Source organism: Triturus cristatus, chromosome 4_1 (genome assembly GCF_964204655.1).
Source record: "Triturus cristatus chromosome 4_1, aTriCri1.1, whole genome shotgun sequence".
In the NCBI taxonomy this organism is placed as follows: Eukaryota; Metazoa; Chordata; class Amphibia; order Caudata; family Salamandridae; genus Triturus; species Triturus cristatus.
Window position 1 is genome coordinate 918,415,368 of NC_140585.1, and position 20,992 is coordinate 918,436,359.

Consider the following 20,992-nt stretch of genomic DNA (forward strand, 5'->3'; position numbering starts at 1 on the left):
TCTCTTTGCACTATCTTTGGAGCCTCTCGCCGCCTGGTTGCGTTGGGAGCCGTCGCTGCGAGGCATTAGATGGACGCCGAAGTTTGAAGACCGTGTCTCCCTTTACGCGGATGACATCCTTCTGTATCTCACCTCTCCCCGACAGTCGCTAATGGTATTGATGGACGTACTGAATTCCTTTGGTCGCAACTCTGGCCTGGTCATCAACTGGGCCAAGTCGTGTGTTTACGTCCTCTCGGGCGAGGACCCCTCCTGCCACGGGATTACCCCATCCAGATTGCTACACGGGGGTTCAAATATTTGGGAATCTTTATCTCTCTGGATCCCGCGGTCCGCTATGAGCGAAACCTTCTCCCTCCCCTCCAGCGATTGAAGGCAGACGTCGCGAGGTGGCGACGACTTCCGCTCTCGCCGCTCGGAAGGGCGGCATTGTTTAAAATGATGTCGCTACCTCGCTTCTTGTATGCTTTGCAAAATACTCTAGATGTTGTGTCAGCCCGTTATTTCCGGGAGGTGGAGGGTCTTCAGCGCCAACTGTTTTGGGACGGGCGGCCGCGGATCGCTCTCGCCAAGTTGACGCTCCCTTGGTACGATGGGGGGGGTCGCCCTCCCCGATATTAAACGATACTATTGGGCGTCTCAGTTGGCGGCGGTGAACCACGGGATATACGGTCCTGCCCTGAATCCGGCCTTCGAGATGGATAAATTTCTGCTCCCGGGTGGGGATTATAATAGGGCGCTGTATTCGGTGACCCCGGACACGCGGTTGACAGGACCCACGCAGGTTGCGGTACGTGTGTGGCACGCGGCGAGTGCTGCGATGGGGTGGAAGGATCGCTTGACTCGGGCGACGCCGTTATATGCATCCGGGCGGCTGGGCTGTTTGTGGAGATCGAAAGGCTTTGAGAAATGGGATATGATTGGTATATGTAAGGTGGGTGATCTTTGGGCAAAGGGGTCTTTCAAAACGTTTGAAATGCTTAAAACTGAATATAAATTAAATGATAGAGAGTACTTCCGGTATGCGCAAGTCTACCATGCGCTGTGTTCGGTTTTTCCGGACGTCGCTGCTATCCCCGAGTATTCCCCACTGGAGTATAGAGTGTTGGACGGCTACGTGCCCGACAGCACTATTTCTCTGATTTATAAGAAACTCATTAATGATCGCGCGGACTTGCTGCTCCGTCTGCGGGAGGCATGGACGGGCGATGGCTTGGAACTGGACGATGAGGACTGGGTATCGGCGGTGGCCTCCCCGAAAGAGGTGGCGATCCCGGCCCGCTTACGATTCGTACAGCTGAAGATCCTTCATAGAGTGTATGTCACGGGGCCCGGTTTGCTGCGTATGGGTTACTCGAGGGATGGACTTTGTAAGCGTGGATGTGGCCTGCCGGGTACCTTTCTTCATATCTTATGGGAATGTTCGGAGGTTGTGCGATTTTGGAACGGTATCCACACCGTAATGGAGGAGGTCACGCATGTTGCTCTGTTGCCAGAGGCTAGGAGGTGTTTGTTGAATGTCTGGGAACCGAATGATTATAATGCGGCACAGACGCAGTGGGTGACTTTGGGGTACATGGTGGCTACGCGTAACATTGCACAGCTGTGGGGCTCCCCGAGGCCGCCCACGATCGAGGTATGGAAGGAGAATATGGACTGGTGTATGTTTAGGGAAAAGACGGTGTATGTGGCGAGAGGCAAGCCAGGGAAATGGACTAAGGTATGGGGTCCATGGAATTTATATCGTGGACGTATCTGCACCCCGCCTCTGCCAGTAGAGGTCGATATTGCTTTGTCCCCCTAGCCACACATTCTGCGGGATTGTGTGAGGTGTGTTCCATGCTTTGTCTTCCCGTTGCCCCCCACTACCGCTTCTAGACAAGAACTGCTTTGGACACTGTACGTTGTTCCCCGTCCTGGGAAGAGCACGCTGCTATTTCGGACTCTCATTGCCTTGAGTGTGTTTTGTATTTAATAGAAAATGAAACTGTTTTTTCCGATTGCTCCTGGCCTATGGCCACGGCCTGTGACATGTGCTCACGAACTGCCGGGAGCTTTGCCTCTGGCTCGTGTGAATGTGTGGCGTCTCATTGCGGGCCCTCGGGCTCTATAGCGGCCGGCCTTGGTGGTTGTAGGCCCTGGTCTGTATTTTATCGTGTATTAACGGTTTCTAATAAAAAAATAAATAAAAACAAAATAATAGATTACCATCAACTAACTATATTGATTTTACTAAGTCAAAAATATGATGCTCCTAAACTTGCTTCTGTTGGGTAATGGGTAATAGGCTCTCATAATTGTAGATTTTGTTTTAGATGGGTTCGCAAGTCAATTCAAATTATTATTATTCTGGAAGTTTTAGTCTCAAATGATCTGGAAACATCACAAGACGCCCCTAACTCAAGGACTGGTAAAACACAACAGTATAATTTTGCAAACAATTGTACATACGGAAGACCTTGCATGTGCAAATATGCTTGATGTGCAACAAATTATGAGCCAATGTGCAAAAATATGCTCTTATATGAACATGTTCAAAATCTGCAAAATTTCATCCCAATTTCATTACGAAGATTGACAACAAATTTCATAAGGACAAAAAGTAAAATTACTCAATAAAATGTAGTCACACAAAGAATTAAAGGCAAGTGCCCATTACAAAAAAGTGCGTGGTGCATTTGTGAAACAAGTGTATCCATTCTTAAAAACAAAAGAAACTGTTTCTTTTCACATTTTCATGTAGACTGTCTAACAGGAGCACCTCACATGATAAAATGTATTGGAACATCATCACTACTGTTGCCTATTTCTTTTCTCGGTCATTATCAATGTTAAAATGACATCCGGAAAAAATCCCTAAAATATCAATATATATATATATATATATATATATATATATATATATATATATTAAAATAAGAAGGCATGTGGCCATCCTCTCTTTCAAAATCAACCCCCTCCTCATCCGTCGTTTGCCATGGGGGAAGCCTTGCATTTCATACTGCATGCTTCCAGAGGCATGTGTAATTGCAGGTGCGTGACATACCTCCTCACGGTGCCACTCTGGTGTACTCTAGTGAAGACAGGGACGGCCTATAAAGCTCTAATCAAGGCTTGGGTCAGGCCTTCTTCCACTTCCGCCAGTCATAAAATGAGATGGACTACCTTTGACTCGGTTTCTCACATGCATTGCCTGGTAAGGTCCGCCTTGCCAATGTGCTGACTAGGAAGGTGAATGTTCCTTCTTTCCTTAAAAACCAAAATTCTAAGGCCTACAGACATTAGTTCCGTCACCTAGCAGAACATATGTCTGGTGAGTTTAGAAAAGAAACCTGAATTGTTCTGGCAGCCATCACGCAATATGAAGGCAGCTGACAAAATTATGTGCATTTATGTGAAAGATTACCAACCAGCATAAACTTTACTTTAAGCAGCTCACGTTCGAAACAAAATAGAGAATGAAGACCAATAGGACTATGGAGGTTCGAGTGCACCAACCATGTCTCACTTTCCTCTTCAATTTTATATGATCAACTCTAGCATTGTCAAGAAAAAACATTGATCAGCGATGGAAACCTTGGAACCATTTTGAAAAAGTGGTCCATAGACAACCACAATGTGACGCAATGCAATACCAGTGGCAGACTAGGAGGTAAACAAACGCTCAACAACATCATGTGTGGAACAAAAATGATAAAGAAAAGAAAATGTTAACAAACACTTTAGTTTTAAGTCATTTTTATCAATAGTAAAGCATGGTTTGACAAAAACATTGATCATTAGTAGTACATTTCCAAAGACATTATTTTTGCTTGCAAGATTGCAATTTGAAAATAAACATGTGCTAATCAAATTCTTTCCGTTTCTAGAACAAAAGAAACACTACCTGGTGGTAACCACAAACTAGGGATTCCACTGCACAATGATCCTTTAGAGAATGGACCATGGGCAAAGGTGGAATTGTGTCAGAAACAAAGAAGGAAAACAACGCTGAAGAGGGAAAGTAGGGACATTAAACTAAAAAAAAAAAATGACAAAGGGAGCATATAAAAAAAACTAAAGAAAGGAAAATATCGAAGAATAAAAACAAACATGTAATTTCAGGAGCAGAGATGTGGTTATGTTTTAGCACGTTTTTACAATCATAATGTATAAATATATTTCTAGAGCACTTGTACACAAATGCTTTTTCGCACTTTACAAAGACGGAGATTTAAAACCCAACAGTGCCCATGGAAAAAGGCCGGAAGATTTGTTTCTGCCTACAAACGTAAAGGGAGGGAGTTCCACAATCTGCCTGCAGTAGAAAAAGCAGTCTCCATCAGTAAGCATTCTGGTCCTAGTGAAAGCAAGCAAGAATTGGTGTGCCAATTTGAGGGAACATGACAATTGATAGGAAAATTTGTTGGCTAGTAAGGTGGAAGATCGGACGTTATTGGCAGTTGTTAGGGCCCTGAAGGCTACCAGAGATTGAATGGGTAACCTGTGTAGAGATCTCAGTACAGACGACACATGCAACCTCTTTCCACTTTTTTAGAAGCATTTGTGCCGCAGCACTCTGAGCAATTTGCAGTCAGCCTCAGATTTTGTATTGAGATTCAAGTAACGCAGTCAAGACATAAGTGAATGAAATCACTCACTACTGGCATATGTAAAGAGGAATCAATGAAGGGGAGAATATTTTTTAGAAGGTAGAAGTTGAAGATGGCTGAAACGTGCAGGCTACATTCATGAAATGGGCTTCCAAGGAAAGAGTTATCAAACAAAACTCCTTAATTGCACACCACTGTTTGGTGGGGGCTGCCCATTGTATCGGGCCGCAAGATTGTCTCCTATTCTGCGACTGAATGGTTTTGGTCAGGTTCATCTTGAGGGAGTTGTTTGCAACTCATGACCGACGATAGTGAGGGCCTCCATCAAAGGTCTTATTTCTAAACTTGCAGACTCTTGCACACTAGATGAGATAGAGATAAGCTGAATATCATCATCTTACATTCATGTTTTTATATAGTATTTCTTCAGCGCGTATCTAGCCAAAAGGCAGTGGGGTGCTGTGCAGGATCAAAAACAAGCTTTAAAAAGGCGCATCTTCAATTCTTCCCTAAACTGAAGCAGTGGTGGGGCAGTTCTGATAAATACGGGGATGTTGTTCCAAATCGGGGGTGTGCAGATGGCAAAGGTCTGTTGCCTTGTTTTATCTTCTTTACACTTCTTAAGTCTACAGTCTAATTGTGTGCTGGCTGCGGGTGTGCCAAGAACAATAAGCAATAATAATAACCCACCACTTGTAAAGCGCAAACTAATCACCCCTAAGGGTCTCAAGGAGCTGGGGGCCCTCGGGGGATTGAGTGAGCTATTGTCCAGAGTCACATGATGCTGAGCTGGTCTGCCGTCGGTGCTGGGGATTGTACCGTGAGCCCTTTGCTCCAGAATCAGCAACCCTGGCCGCTGCACCACCCCTCTCCCACTAAGAGATAGTGAACATGTCAGCAAGATAAGCGGGACGCTGGTCAAGATAGCTTTGCAAATGATGAAGAGGGTAAGGGCTGGCAAGCGGAGCTAATGAAGTTCCATTGGGATGAGGGCGATGTGATTCTATTTCTTCAGGCCCTGAAAGACGTGCTGTGGCAAGCAGGATGCCCTTAGCAGGTGCCGCCGGGGAGTCTGGGATGCCATGGATTGGCTTGACCAGCAGGCCTGAAGTAGTTTTTCAGAAGAAATAGTTTGACTTTCATTATTAGAGAGAGGTGGAACCAGGCCATCTTTTTGTCAGCAATGTGTTCCTTGAGGGCGAGGTTTGTGACCAGGATGAATCCCAAAAACTTGACATGGGGTGAAAGCTGGGATTTCAAACGGTTATGGTTCATGCCATCGAGCCAGGTTCTACAGTTTCAGGTTTGTGGTTCTTGGCAAGTAAGAATTTCTGTCTCAGTTCGGTTGAGCTTCATGTTGAAGCTGGCCATCCAGATATGGCTGATGCGGACGCAGTGTGTGAAGTGGTTGATGTTTGAAGCAAATCTCTGATGTGTACAGAAGCAGTCTCCATGTTAGAGCATGATCTGATACTAAACTGGTAGTTGTGCATTAGATGGTGAGCATTAATGTGATCTTGGAGTGCAACATAGACTCTACTTTTTCAATGATCTCGCCAATGAATAGTAAGTGAATGATGGGCAGGTAGCTGATGAGGTAATTAGGGTCTACAGTAGGTTTGTTTAGCAGTGGGAGACTCTAACCTATCTTCAGAGCTTCTGGCAAGATGCCTTGAGTGAAGAATTATTGACAGCAGAGAGTAGGGTTGAGAGTATCCCCATAATGAGCTTTGATGAAGAATCTTCGTAAGAAGTGGCTCTGAGGAAGTTGAGTAAGTCAGCAAGATCTTCAAGAGACAAGGCTGACCATTGCAGGATTCTATGGGAAAGGTGGCATAAGAGATAAAGCAGGCTTGGTGTTATAGTTGCATGTGTGCTGTTGGATCTTCATTATGTTTTCAACTAAAAATAGGTTTTTGGCAAAGCACTTTTCTGTGGAGTGAGGAATAGTTGCATCAGACAGGGTGTGATACAGGGCTGTTCTTGAAAAGCGTTCTGCTTCCGTTGATGGTTTCATTGATGATGTTGGTGTAATACTTTGCGTTGGGTGATGCGGTGAGCTGCCTGCGCGTTGCGCAAAGGGACTTCAGTATCATGAGGTCATCAGTTTTGCTGTTCTTCCATTTTCTTTCCTATCTACAAATGGGTCATTTAGTGTCAGCAAGGTGTTTAGAGTACCATGTGATGAAGGCTTTGGCTTGCATTTGTGTGTTTTTATTACGGTCACATAGGATATTGAGCAGAAAGATATAGATAGCAAAGTGGTCTGTCCAGGCCAGGGCGATAGAAGGTTTGCAACGCATTTTTGGAGATGTAGAGAAAAAGTCAAGGATGTGGTCTTTGGAGTGTATTGGTTTTGTGACATAGTGTACCATGTTGAGTGTGTTGATTAGGTTCAAGCCGCATAAGACAGTGGAATGCGCATGTTGGATGGATGTGGTGGTGAAAACGTCAAAGAATTCCTCAATGAAGTGCTTTTTCTGCCCAGGTGCTTGTAGGGTAGTGGTAGCGGTTGCAAAGGGTGGGAAATGACATATCAGCAGTTCTTGGTGGTGAGTGCTACTTACTTGGCTAGGTTGCAGCACAAAGAGGACTTACGGATGACAGTGAGGCTGCCTCTCCTTATGTGCGTGGACCACACAATGGATGCTGTAGCTTGTTGGAAGAAGAACATCTAGGATGTGTGGCGTTGTGGGGTTCAGCCATGTTTCCGTGATGAAGAGGACATCCAGCTAGTGATAGGTTACGAGGTCTGTGATACCTGGGATGTGGAGTACTGCAGAGAGAACGTTAATGAGCAGAAGTTTGAATGTGTTTTCTGTAGTTTGAGGTAGTTTAGTGTGATGTTTGCGAGGTTGGGTCTGAGTGATGTGCGAAAGCTATACGAGTGTTTGGGTCATCCAGTTATGGATGGGATTGTGGGGATTGCCAATATTTAAAACAAATACATTTTTTTAAATTGGTTTAAACAACAAGTCACGTATGTGAGCATGAAACATGTGGCATATTACATCATGAGAATATTTCCAGCGTTTTAGACAATTATCACTATCAGAGTACATTGTTACGACTCCGTCCAGTCCGTTGCATTTGGAGTTCTACTGTCGGGGACACCCATAGTTCTCCTTGGTGGGTGTTCCACGTGCCCCACTTTTTATCCCACTTCTTCGGGCACCCCCGTGCTTTGAAAACCTCTTTCTGCAATCATGCACTTGTTGCACTCCCTGACCCACACTCGGAGCGAAGGCCTATCCGCCACTCCCCACTTCCTCGCTATCTCTCTCTTGACCAATGTGTAGCAGAGTGTCAAACTGTTGTTCAATTTCCGTAAGGTCTGTTGGCTCCCATATATTTAAGAGACCTAGCCGAGGTGTAAGGGTGTGTTGTTTCCCCAAGGCCTCGAGAATGTGTTCCGTGGCTCCCTCCCATATGGGTCGCACCCCGGGCATTCCCATATCATGTGGTAAAAAGATGCCTCTTGTTGGCACCCTCTAAGGCATTGTGCACTTGACCTCGAGCCTATCCTCGCAAGGGTGATGCCCGTCAAGTATGACCTATGTAAGATTTTTAGTTGAATAAGGCGATACTTAAGTGTTATGGCTGCCTCACGGGGGGACATCAGCGCCGCCTGCCAGTCGTCGTCATCAATAGGTCCTACGTCCATCTGCCAACGCTCCCGCAGTTTGCGAAAGGTATCAGGTAGGTTATTGCATAGTTTCCTATATGTGAGGGATATGGCCTTGGTAAGCAATGGTCCGTCGAGAAGCCTGTCCACTAGCGGGGAAGAGTCTGGGATATCTGTCCTGTCCGAGAAAGCTGTAGTGAGGGCATGCCTGATTTGTAAATATCTAAACACCTCTCCTTGGGCCAATTCATACGTCTTCTGTAATTCGTCAAATTTGAGAAGGGCAGCCTCTTTGACCAAGTTCCCTATCGTCGAGATCCCTATTACGTCCCATTTGTCGAACCCGGGATGGCGACCAAGCAGCCCCAATCTCGGAGTACACCACAAGGGCGTGGCCTTGGTGAGGGTTTGCACGCAAACCAGGCGGGAGTTCGCCATGTGCCATATCATCACTGTGTGGGCTGTGCGGCCAACGTATCGACCCTTACGAACCTTAGAGTACAGTGCCTCCAGAAACCCCGCCCTCCCCATCTGATAGCTGTCCAGCATATACGCCGAGTCCACCGGGGATCTGTAAATCTAATGGTTCACCACCACCAGCTGTGAGGCCCAATAATAAAGACGGAGATCAGGGAGGGCAATGCCCCCATCATACCACCCTTTAGTTAATTTTTTCATGGCTATTCGAGGGGATAGATCTGATTTCGCCCTCCACCTGGGAGAAATAAGCGTCTGGGACCCTGTGGCTGCAATTCTGAATGATATACAGAAACCTGGGAAGGGCCAACATCTTAAAAAGTGCTGCTCGCCCGATTAAGGATAGAGGCAGTGACCGACAGTGTTGAACATATGCCCGCAGTCTGGCCAGAGTGGCCGCGAGGCTGCAGTCGTAGAAAAGCTGGGGGTCCGGAGTGACAAATAGCGGATGCCTTCTAATGTAACCTCCACTTCACATCCCAAGGGCAGATGGGGAGCCTGACCCTTCAGAACAAACAACACAGATTTACTCCAGTTTATGTCACAGCCCAAGGATTTCCCAAAATGTGTGAAAATATTTAACACCCCATGAAGGGATCTGTAAGGGGAAGCAAGATAGAGCAGGATATCATCTGCATATAATGATATTCTGTCCTCGTGGCCCCCCCGCCCATTTCAAACCCCCAACCATAACATCTCGCCTGATCCAGGCCGCAAGCGGCTCCAGCATCAGAGAGAAGAGCAGTGGGGAGAGGGGGCAACCCTGTCTCGTTCCCAGTTTCAAAGGGAAGGATCTAGATGTATAATTATTTACTCGGACCTGCCCCCTGATATCTGTGTATAATAACCGCACCCAGCCCATAAATTTGGGGCCAAAGCCCATGCGCCTCAAGACTTCAAATAAATAAGGCCATTCGATGGAATCAAACGTCATCGAGGCCTCCAGAGAGAGGACCACTGCGTCCTCGTCAATAAATTCCCGGCGCGCCATGACGTTGTGGAGGCGTCTGATTTTGAGCGCCGTATTCCTCTAGGGCATGATTCCCGATTGGTCTGGGTGGACCAGTGAGGAGATGACCGCTATCAAGCAGAGGGCAAGGACTTTTGCCAGGATCTTTGCTTCCGTATTTATTAGGGAAATGGGGCGGTAGGAGCCACAGGCATCGGCGGGTTTACCCGGTTCCCTAATTACAACAATGGACGCCAATCGCAGGTCCTCCGGTAGCAAACACTTCTCGTAGCTTTCCTCAAACATAGACCGCAGATGGGCGTCACTTGAGTAGCCGCCACTTTTAGAAATTCAATGGGGATCCCGTTGGGTCCCATCGCCGTGCCTGACTATCTTACTCATCGCTTGTTGGATTTCTAGGTCGGTCAAGTCCCAGTCAAGTGCCTCTCTGTCACTATCAGACAGGACCGGTATGTCACTATCCTCAAGGAGCTGACGGGAGTCTTCCGTTGTGTATGAAGTGGATGGAGTGTAAATGCGTTCCAGGTGGTCTGCAAATGCATCAGCTACCTCTCCCGGGTGAGTGCCCTGCACTCCGTCCCCAAGAGTCAACTGGTCCACTCATCTCTCCCCCTGCTCCTTCCTCTCCAGCCACGCGAACAGTTTCCCGGCTCGATCACCCAGTTCGTATATTCTATGTGTCATGTTCCTGAGTTTGGCCTGTATCTGTTCCCTAACCAGGATATTATATTCCTCCCGCTTGAGCTCCAGGCGGTGCCTGCTGTCCTCCGAAGGGCCCATGTTGTAATCGTGTTCCAGTCTCTGGAGGTCGCCCTCAACCTGGTCAATGTGATGCTGTCACTTTCTGGTGTATTCCACCTTAAGGGCAAGGGCCTGACCTTTTACTACAGTCTTGAATGCCTCATACACCGATTGCACAGAGTCCACTGAGCCTATGTTTTCTGTAAAATAATTAGCGGTGTGTTCGAGTAATTCCTCCTGGATGTCTGGGGGATTGCCAATATTGAGTGCTGGGTGAGGCACATGATTTTATCTTACATTGCAAGTCCCAGTGGTACAGGCGTTCTCTCCCATGGTCCCTCTTGATCCTAAGAGGTGATAACCTGGCTTGTGCCCGCCCTTAGCTTGGGATGGCCTGAAGGGATGACTGAAGTAGAGAGAAAGCAGGAAGTAATGTAACTTCATGTGCAGATGGCTGATGGGGAAATACAATGATGTCACTTCCTGTGATCTCCTCTTGCAGGCTTCTTCTTTTAAAGATGGTTTGACGGGAAATCAGTGATATCACCTTCTGTGCAGGTAAGTCCTCTTGATCGCCTGTCCTTTTAAAGATGTAAAAGCGTACCCATGCTTGGTGAAGAAATTAAGCAAGGGGATGAATTAAATGTTAAACAAAAAGGGCAAGAGGATTAAACCTTGCCGCACCTCACAGTCGAAGTTATACAAGTTCAAAGATAACAGACAGGAACACTGACAATTTGTCAGTTCTCTGAAATGAAATATTTTACCCTCTCTAGGACCGTACCACCGATACCCACAGCTTCCAGGGGCTTAGTTATAAGTGGAAAACTTTATATAAAAAAACAAAAATGTACAATGAATTAGATTACAAAATTGCCATCATGCAGTAGAATGAAAAGGAAAAAAATGAACATTGTGCCAGAAATATTACAGATCAAAATAATTCTTTATCAAGAAAATAATGTTCGATTACAATCAATTGCAGGTAGCATTAGTTCATTTCTTTTGCCATTTGCTCTTATTGTCAACGGCATTTTAATCATTGTGGGTTGAGCTCCAAGGTCTTAAGCAGGATGTTGCGGTCAATGGTATCAAATGCAGCCGACAAGTCTTTTTCCCCTTTATCAATGTGCTTGCAATGATCAACAAAGGCCGACAGGACCATCAATTCGGTGCTGAGACCAGGACACATGCCCACTTTGTTGCCCATTCATTACATTGTTAGATTCTGCAAAGTCCTGAAAATGACACAGGGCCACATTTTTCCGACGTTTGCCCATGTAAGGAAGCGATAAGAGGTCAAAGATTGTTTGTGTAATAAATTCCCAAGGTAGGCTTCTTTAGCAGAGGTCTCGGTACTGCCTTATAGTGGTCTTGAAAAATGTGACTCTTTAATGAGCAGTTAAAGGCAGGAGATTGCCACTTGTGGCTTTTGATGCAGTGGTGAAACAAAATCATTTTGGTAACATGAAGGGCGGTGGTTAGTTATGACGAGCAAGAGTTCCTCTTGTGTCATTTTTGTGAAGCAGTCTAAACAGCTCGTTGTCTGCAAAACAGATTTAAATGGCTTAGTGGGCAGAGGAAAGGAATCAGTATTGATCGAGTAATCTCTTTGAAATGAAAACGCTCCCCAAATTGCTCTACACCCTACAAAACACATACTACCCGGTTCCAGAGGTGACATACACCATGATAGGAAAACTTGAGGGCTTTACTGTGGGATGGCAGTCCCCCTATGATACTGCTCAAGACCCTTCAACCGAACTCATACAATGGGGGAATTGCTCTCCCGGTCATTAGGGATTATTACTGGGAGTCTCATATGGTGGCCATCAACAACTGGTCTTTTGCACCACTCTACTTACGGGGTGGAGTGAGCACAGTTTGCTAACCAGTCGTCCGTGCACTACTAATATGCTGGGAAGGGTATTCCGACAATGCGACCCGCAACACAGGTCGCAACAGAGGCCTGGAGGAAAGCCATTATATGCATAGGTTGGGTAGGGAAGTTATAACCGGTCATACGTGCATTACTTACACACTTGGAAGAGTATTCTGATACTGCTACCGGCAACACAGGTCACAATGGAGGACTAGAGGAAACCCACTAGATGCATAGGCTAGGCAGCGAAGATGAAGTAAGTGATGCCATTTTTGGGAAGGGGCTTGGCTGTGCAAAATGAGAAAACGTAAGGTGTTAGGGTCCTGGGACATGCTGAAAATCTCCAGGATGGGGGATCTCCTGGAAGGTGGCGGTTTGATGCCCTTTTCGTCCCTTTAAAAGGGGAACACCACAAATTCGAACCAATACATAAAGTATGCACAATTACGTCAAGCCTGGCAGTCTTGGGGTGTTGGACTTGCCCAAATATGTCCCTCTCGAGGGTAAACAGCTTCTAGAACAGTTGGAGTCAAATGCTATCTCTAACAACTACAAAAAACGTAACAATAATATGCCGGACAAACTGGCTACATTGAGAGCTAGGTGTGGGGGGGGGGGGGGGGGGAAGACTTTGGAGAAGCTCGAAGACATGGATTGGGAGGCAGCCATGATGCACCGGAGGAGGGTTTCCATAAAGTCCCAGCTGCGCTTGATACAACTCAAAATTTTGCATTGAGTTTACTGTGTTAGGGATTGCCTACACTGCATGGAAAGGGTGGCATCCCCTGACTGTCTGCGTTGTAGGGTAACAAACGGCGCATTGGTGTACAAGATCTGGAGCTCAGCAAGGTGTTTGGAAAAAACATCCCTCTTGAGCCCAAATGCGTTCCAATGGGGGTCCTAGGGGATGTTGATGTCCCCAGGGCGAAGCTCCTCTTTTGTAACCTGGGGCTTGTGATGGCCAAGCATGACATAGCACGTCACTGGGTTGCCCCTGCTGTCCCGACCTTAGGGGAATGGAAGATGGGGGTGTATCTCTACATGGCGGCTGAAAAGGTTACCTATAGAAGTAGAGGTTGCCCATGCAAATCTTTCAAGGTTGGGGGAGTTGGTTGAAACACTATAACAGTTTCCTACAGAACTGGTAGACCCTTCACCCGATTCCAAATCCTATTGTGTACTGTGTTGTCGTCCTGCAATCAATGCATCTTATCCTACTGAAACAATGCCTTGGTGCCATTCACTTGCTCTGTGTGAATGGCTGCTTGTGTACACTCATCTTCTCCGTTGCTGTATATTTGTTTAGGGTGCGAGATTGAGGCCCTATTGCTGTTTGCAATACGCAAACTAAAAAAAAAAAAAAAAGTTTTTTATAGAGTCCTGGAAATTAGAAATGTTTTCCTTTCAGAAAAAAGGAAAACATTGTCACAAGGATCTTCTCATTACAGTATTTCAAACTGTATGGCTGCTGGGTGGGACGTTCAGAGGCTACGTGAAAGAGTTCTTTATAAATGTTAGTGGACCTACGAATCTATTAAGAGAAACTTTTCTCTGGTTTAATTTTTGCTTCATGCGAGAGCATTATACAGTGGTACATAACCTTATCTGAAGTGAAGTAGTCTCGTCCCCATTCCTCTCTGCTCTCTTAACTACTACAATTAGGGTTTTGTTTAGCACATCTAAAAACCAAGAATCATTCCTATGTTGCTTGTGGTGTAGATTTTGGTTCCTGGATGGGCAATCTTTTCATCTAGGGCAGCAAGGATTGAGGAGCTGAAATGGCAAAGTAGACCGCGAGGACTGGAATCCATAGGTGGTATGCCTTGTTTCACCTGTATTTGTTAATTCTGCAGGAACCTGGTCTATTCCAGTTGCGCCTGCTGGACATATCTGAGGGTTTACGGCTACCGACTGTTTTTTGATAATCTTAAGGCAAATGCAATTGCTAAGTGGTGCGACCACATTAGATGTGTGGTTTTGTGCACTGTAATTAAACTGGCCAAAAACGCCACGCAACATAAGGCATGCAATGCGAGTAGGTTTCTGGTTTATTAATTTGAGATTTAGTAACTTGGGAGATTTTTCTGATGAGAACTCGAACCACAGGTTTAAATCCATAAGGAGCACCAGCTTTTGGTTATCAATAGTTAAGGCTGACAGTTGTTCATATGGGGATGTAAGAGTGGACTCTGGGGAATCAATACGAAGCTCAAGGTAGCGGGTGTGCTGAAATGCTAATAAAAAGGCTTTTCTAAATTGGGATTCAATTGCTGAAGGAGTGTTTTATTTTCAATAAGCCATAAACGATAATTGCTACACCACCTCCAACTCTGTTTAACCTTTCCTGTCTAAGGAGTTTAAAATTAGCAGGAGTTACCTCAAAAAATAAAGACGCCCTATACTTGGTGAACAGGGCTTTTGTCAAAAACAGCAGGTCAAGTCAATGCAGATCAAGAAGGTCAGCAATTTGGTGTCTCTATTTAGCTGCTGAATATGCATTCCATAACATGGCATGAATGCGAGGGTTAGAACGAGGTTATAAATGGACATTGAAGAACGCTCTTTGGAAGGGAATGGAGTGGTAAAGGTTGTTGGCCATAACAGTTGCAATGGTGGCTGATGTTTCCCATCTCTGATAGAGTTCTGCGTAACAGCGGAGGTACCTGCAGTGTTAAAGGCGCATCCCTGTTGTACACTCGGTCTTCCCCAAGCCAAGTGAGCTTGTGTCCCACAGACTGACGAAGCCGGAAGTTGAACTGAGAGTCCCCCAGACATCCTGAAACATGAAGAGAACAGAACAATCATTTACCAACATCCTGCACAAGCAATGGTCAAGACAGGGCTATGGTCCATCAGGCACCCTGATGAACCGAACGTACAGACTAAATAGTTTCTTTAGTCCTTATGAAAGCAATGGAATACAGTGGAGACCAATCATTCACTACTGCCCACAGAATCTCTAGAAACACAAAGGGCATACTGAGAACAAACCACTGTCCCCTCAATAAATCTGAAACAACACACAAACCAAGAATTCAACACTGTCCTGTAGTGTGAGGGCTATAGAGAGCGCGTTATGCTGGCACTTAACAGAACCTTCCCAGCAAAGGCATGGAGACTTCGGCAATGGAGTTCATGGTCTAGGAGATGCACTCCTGCTAGAATACCTTTCTGTGACCAAAGGTCATTGCCTTGACACAGTGAGTGGCCCCAGGGTGCAGATTACATGAGACTTGTGTGGAAGACGCAAGAATTTCAGCATGTTACCTGCGTGTACGAGATGTGGGGCAATGCAGGACCGTCAAGAATAGGAGCACATAATTAAGGTTTTGAGAAACTTTGTACAAGCAGACAAAACAACAAGTGCTGCATTGATGTACTGTAGTACACTGTGCAGCTTAGGCATGTGATGCCCGCCTGACAATGACTGACATTGCAATGGAATAAACAGAGACTTACTGTTCTGACAGTCATTGGTTATGACCAATATAGCAGGAGAATAGTAACACGACACACAACTCGGAACCTTACATTTGTCAAGTGAAGAGCATTTGGTGTGGAAATCCAAAAGAATATATGTGCATGCAGAAGTAGGCACTGAAATCAGAAGACAAGCAAACTGACATCACATCGTTTCTCATGGCCTCCAATTAGTAAAGAAAATTTAAATAACCTGACATATTAATAGGAAAAGAACAACTGATGTTTTGGCTCAAATGAAAAGCTCCACGGAAAAACCTTATGAATTGTAGATGCCAGCACCTACAACAAAGGAATCCTGGCATACAATCTAACTTCATTGATTTGTCACATACCTTCCTGTGCCACAAAAAGTTACCAACTCAAATTGTGGTGGACATTAATACAAGTATTTCTGAATATAGTTTGTAAATTCCTTGATATTCTTTCAAAATTTAGTGAGTGAAGCAGGGCAGCATTTTACTCCGCTTAACTTAGCACAAGGTAAAATACAAAGAACTATTAAAATTATAGAACAATATTTGAGATGTCTTACGAAAAGAACTTTAAGAGAACTGGACAGAGTGAATGACTCAACACTCTTCAGAAGGAACTTACCACATGATTGTGTGCATCCATTATTTGGGTCTATGGAATCACCATCAAATCCAGCAATAGAAGTCATAGATTTTACACTACTTCTTGAACTAAGACAGCATAACATGGGAGTGCATTGGAACAAAGCACACTTGGCATCAGAGAAATATTCGGATGTAAAGAAAAAGCCAGCTCTTACTTAACTTAATGTGTGACTCGACTGGAATTTGTGCTCTCATACACCTTATAATAAAATCAACCGTGTTATAATGGCCCGCAGGTCAAAGGGTACAAGATAATTCAGATAGCAGTTTAGGAGAGGATTTTGTGCAATAATTCCTTCCTATGTCCATAGGAAGGCTCTTGCCTTTACATAGTCACTGATCCCAGGGAACTGGCATGGATGCTCAGTGAATGCAATAAGTGTATAGCTGCCTGAAAAATTAAGGGATGTCTATCAAGTATGAGGTGCAGTGCTGCAAGGCTGCGGTGAAGCGAGCACAACAAGATGATGGATGGAGTGCTGAAACTATTCAAACACTCAGCCCAGTCAACAGATCTGGGTTAAATCCATTGTTATTTTGCTCAGTATGCCACCCCAGTTTGGACCCATCCATATGCAAATTAGTCTTGACCCTGCTCCTCATAGGAACAGTCCAGCATGAACTGCCAGGCCAGGTCCTCCCTGGACCGTAAACAAGCATCCTGGGACCCCTCATCAGCCAGGCTAGCTGGCACAGTGAGCAAGGGACCCACGTCTGGGCAATGTGGTGAAGCGAATGTCAGTAAGCAGTAGGGAAATTATGTCACATGGACGTCAGGAGCTGAACAGCACTGCAGAGAAGCAAAGGGACCACAGTGACGAGTAAGAGCTATCCATGCAGGGCTCTTAATAAGGATGGCATAGGCTAAAATGGACTAAGAGATGTGGCTATTTTGGTAGGCACTGAGTAGCTATTGCTCAATAAGACTGTGCTGAGAGTTCACCAAGCATGTATACTACGAAAACAGGGATTGTTGTGATGAACCTTTCGCCTGGGTCCCATGAAAGGGAATAGGTCGATGCAATATGCTTTGACACACAGGATTACCTTCTGCTTAGCAGGTCTTGTCAAATGGAGTCTTTTTTGGGGTTTACTGTTAAAACTGTGAAGGACTATTACTGCAAATAATTAAAGTTGCATTTACACTACAAGTACCATAAACTGGAAGTGAAACCAGGCAAGGTGAATAAAAGGTTAGAGTATGTTTATACTCCAACTCAAAGGAGTATTTGACCGTGACTGCCACACAACGGCATGCTTTACAAAAAAGGCAACTTCACAAAAAAAAAAATCTCTGTTGAGATATTACTTTGTCACAACTTATGATTTGTGTTGTTTTTGCGGTGACATTCAAAAAAGTAGTTGGATTTGTTTTGATCTTGTCTTAGGCAGAAGCACTTTCCAGATTGGATCTGGGCACCAGCACACCAGGACAGAACATCGCTTGAGTATCCCAATTAGTGGAGAGAATGGCTTGTGACTGTCAAAGGATCCATCACTTTCATTCTGCCTTCAGTCTCTGATAATTAGATGCTTTGATATAGAAAACAGTAAACTGGTCACCAATTGGCCTCAAATGCGCTGTAAAATACAAATACAGGCACACTTGATACATAGACACTCATATACAGAAAAGGACAGACTGAGAATGTAGAAATGTCCCAAGAGACCCCAGCTATAAGAGACGGCCATTTAGAGTACTAATAACGGTCCACCCAAGTGGCACGAAATACAAACACAGAAGTGTTGATGCAACAGAAGTAGTCACCAACAAGATAACGTTAACTGTGTCAAAAGCCTATGTCACAAGTGGTCCCTGTCATGCACCAAGAGAAAAAGAGATGCAAGTGAGAATTTGGTGGTATAGATTTAAGTAACCTAATATACACAGGGCAACATCAACATTGATAACCTTCTGCTAGACCAATAGTCACCTTGAGTTTCTTTTTATAGACACTACTTAACCTAAGCATTTTTCTTTAATATCAAAGATCACTACCTTAAGCCTCGAGTCTTCCGAGGCTGACTAATCTGCAGAGAAATTAGGAGATTTCCCAACAAGTTAATTTCTGAAAAACCTGTAGGCTGGATCGGAGTCCGTTATATTCTAGGGCCTAGAATATGGGTCGGACTAGTCCTTGGCACCCCACGACATGAGCAGATGACCCAACACCTGTGAGACACTGGCTCCCCACCAAGAAGAGAGTAACTTTCAAACTACAAACCCACACCTACAAATCCCTCCACATCGGACCCAAATACCTCAATGAGAGAATCTATTTCCACGCACCCAAAAGAAACCTCCGCTCCGCCGACCTTGCCCTGGCAGCGACCGTGTGCATCCGCAGAACCAGGGCTGGAGCAAGAGCCTTCTCATATGTCGCAGCCAAAGCCTGGAACGAGCTCCCAGCTATGCTCCCCCACACTGCACACCTTCGGGAAGAGCCTCAAGACCTAGCTTTTTGGCTGGCCCGGAGCTCCACCCCCAGCGCCTTGTGACTCTCACGGGTGAGTAGCACGCTTAATAAATCCCGATTGATTGATCGATTGTGTGCTGCCATAGTATCTCTGCTTCCACAGCATGTGTGGAGGAATACGCCTCACTTCATACTTGTATGCAGTAGAATTGTCTACATTATTTTGCTCCTTGCACTGTATACTTATTTGTGTATTATGTAACAGTTTTATATATCACTACTCCTTTAATCAATCAATCAATCCGTGCTTGTTAAGCGTGGCTTCTCACCTGCGAGGGTCTCAAGGCACTGGTGGGGTCAGTGGTTGCAGGTCCGACTGGGCGCTGTGGTTCATTTGACAAGCCAGGTCTTGAGATCCTTCCTGAATTGTATTAGAGACGGGGAGAGCCTAAGGTGAAGAGGCATGGCGTTCCAGGATTTGGCGCAAAGGTAGGAGAAGGATCTTCCTTCAGTCCTGGTCTTGCGGATCCGAGGAACGGTGGCGAGGGCCAGTTGGGCAGAGCGGAGGTGTCTGGTAGGTACGTGGAATGAGAGGCAGTGGATCAGGTATGCTGGTCCAGCATCGTGGAGGGCTTTGTAGACGTGTGTGAAGAGCTTGAAGGGGGACTCTTCTGTTGACTGGGAGCCAGTGGAGTTATTATAGGTATTCGGAGATGTGGCTGTGGCGGGGGAGGTTGAAGACCAGTCTGGCTGCAGCATTCTAGACGTTCTGAAGTTTTCGGAGGAGTTTCTGGGTGGTGCCTGCGTAGAGTGCATTGCCGTAGTAGAGTTTGCTGCTGATGAGCGCGTGGGTGACCATCTTCCTGGCCTCAGTGGGTATCCATCTGAAAGTTTTCCGAAGAAGGGTCTGTTGAGGGGTGCCGTCATCTTGTGAGATGGTGGCAGGGGTGATGGGTGTGTCTTGGGTGTTGATGCTGTCGTTGATCTGCTTGATCTACTGGTGGAAGTAGGTGCAGAGTTAGTTGCAGGGGTCATAGGAGGGTGGGACTTCTGTGGTCTCGCTGTGGGGTTCAGCAAACTCCTTGACGATGACAAAGAGTTCTTTGCTGTTGTGTGTGTTGGCTTTGATTCTAACTTTAAGGGGCGTTGTCTTTGCGGTTTTGAGGAGGGTGTGGTGTGAGGATGGAGCAGTGGCTGGCTGCGTGGGATTCTGGGGTTTTGTTGTTCCTCAATCTCTTCTCCAGCTGTCTACAGGGGTGTCTAGACTTGTGGAGGCCGGGAGTGAACCAGCTGGCTTGCTTGGATTGTTGCTTGCTGGGTGCTTTCTTGAGGGCACCAGCGCATCGGAGCAGTTGGAGATACATCGGTGAAGGTTGCGTGCTAAGGAATTGGCATCTGTGGATGTCAGCTGTATGGTAGTACTGAGTGAGGCAGTGAGATGTTCTTCATTGACCTTACTCCAGTTGTGGTGGTGGGTGCGTTGGTGTGTGGTGATTTTGGTAAAGGCGAAGTGGGCACAGTGGTGGTCAGTCCAAGGGAGTTCAGAGGTGTGGCTATAGGTGATGTTTCACCAGCGGAGAAGACTGGGTAGAAAGTGTGTCCTGCTGCGTGGGTCAGAGAGGTGACTAGCTGCTTGAGTCCGATGTTGGCAAGGTTTTCCAGAAGGATGTTGTGTTTTGGTTGTTGGGGTTGTCCGGGTGGAAGTCGAGGTCACTGAGTAGGATGTAATCGGTGGAAGCGAGGCCCTCGGGTGCGATGAAGTCAAGGATGGCGTCAGTGATGAGGGCCCTGAGGTCTGTAGACGAGGGTCCCACGGAGGGTGGGGTTGGTCTGGGCCTGGAAGTGGAGATGTACCATGGTTGCTGTGGGGTCAGAGAGGAAGTTCTTGTAACCCAAGCTGGGATTCATCCAGGTTTCCATGAGGAAGGCGATGTTGGGGGAGCAGGAGTCTAGGAGGTACCAGATTTCTGTGGTTTGTCCGTGGAGGGAGCACATGTTGAGGAGGATGCAACTGATCTGGTCAAGTTTGCTGTGGGTCAGACAGGCGGCAGGCAAAGCTGGAGTGCGGAAGTAGGTGAGTGCAGCTGCAGTTCCAGCACGAGAAAGGTCCTTGGGTGTCCTTTGGTAACGCGAGGTGGCAGGCGGCTAGCGACCGTTGTTGAGGGCGAGGAGGGTGTTGGTATCATAT

General features: G+C 46.0%; 1 protein-coding gene across 2 annotated transcripts in view; it reads right to left on the reverse strand.

The window, feature by feature from the left end:
• Positions 1-20,992, reverse strand: part of DENND6B (DENN domain containing 6B) — a 269,659-nt gene that overhangs the window by 193,415 nt on the left and 55,252 nt on the right. For both annotated transcript variants that reach the window (XM_085653729.1, XM_085653730.1), the window contains exon 4: positions 14,951-15,063. In XM_085653729.1, the coding sequence (XP_085509855.1) occupies positions 14,951-15,063 (113 nt within the window). The remainder of the gene's footprint in view (positions 1-14,950; positions 15,064-20,992) is intronic.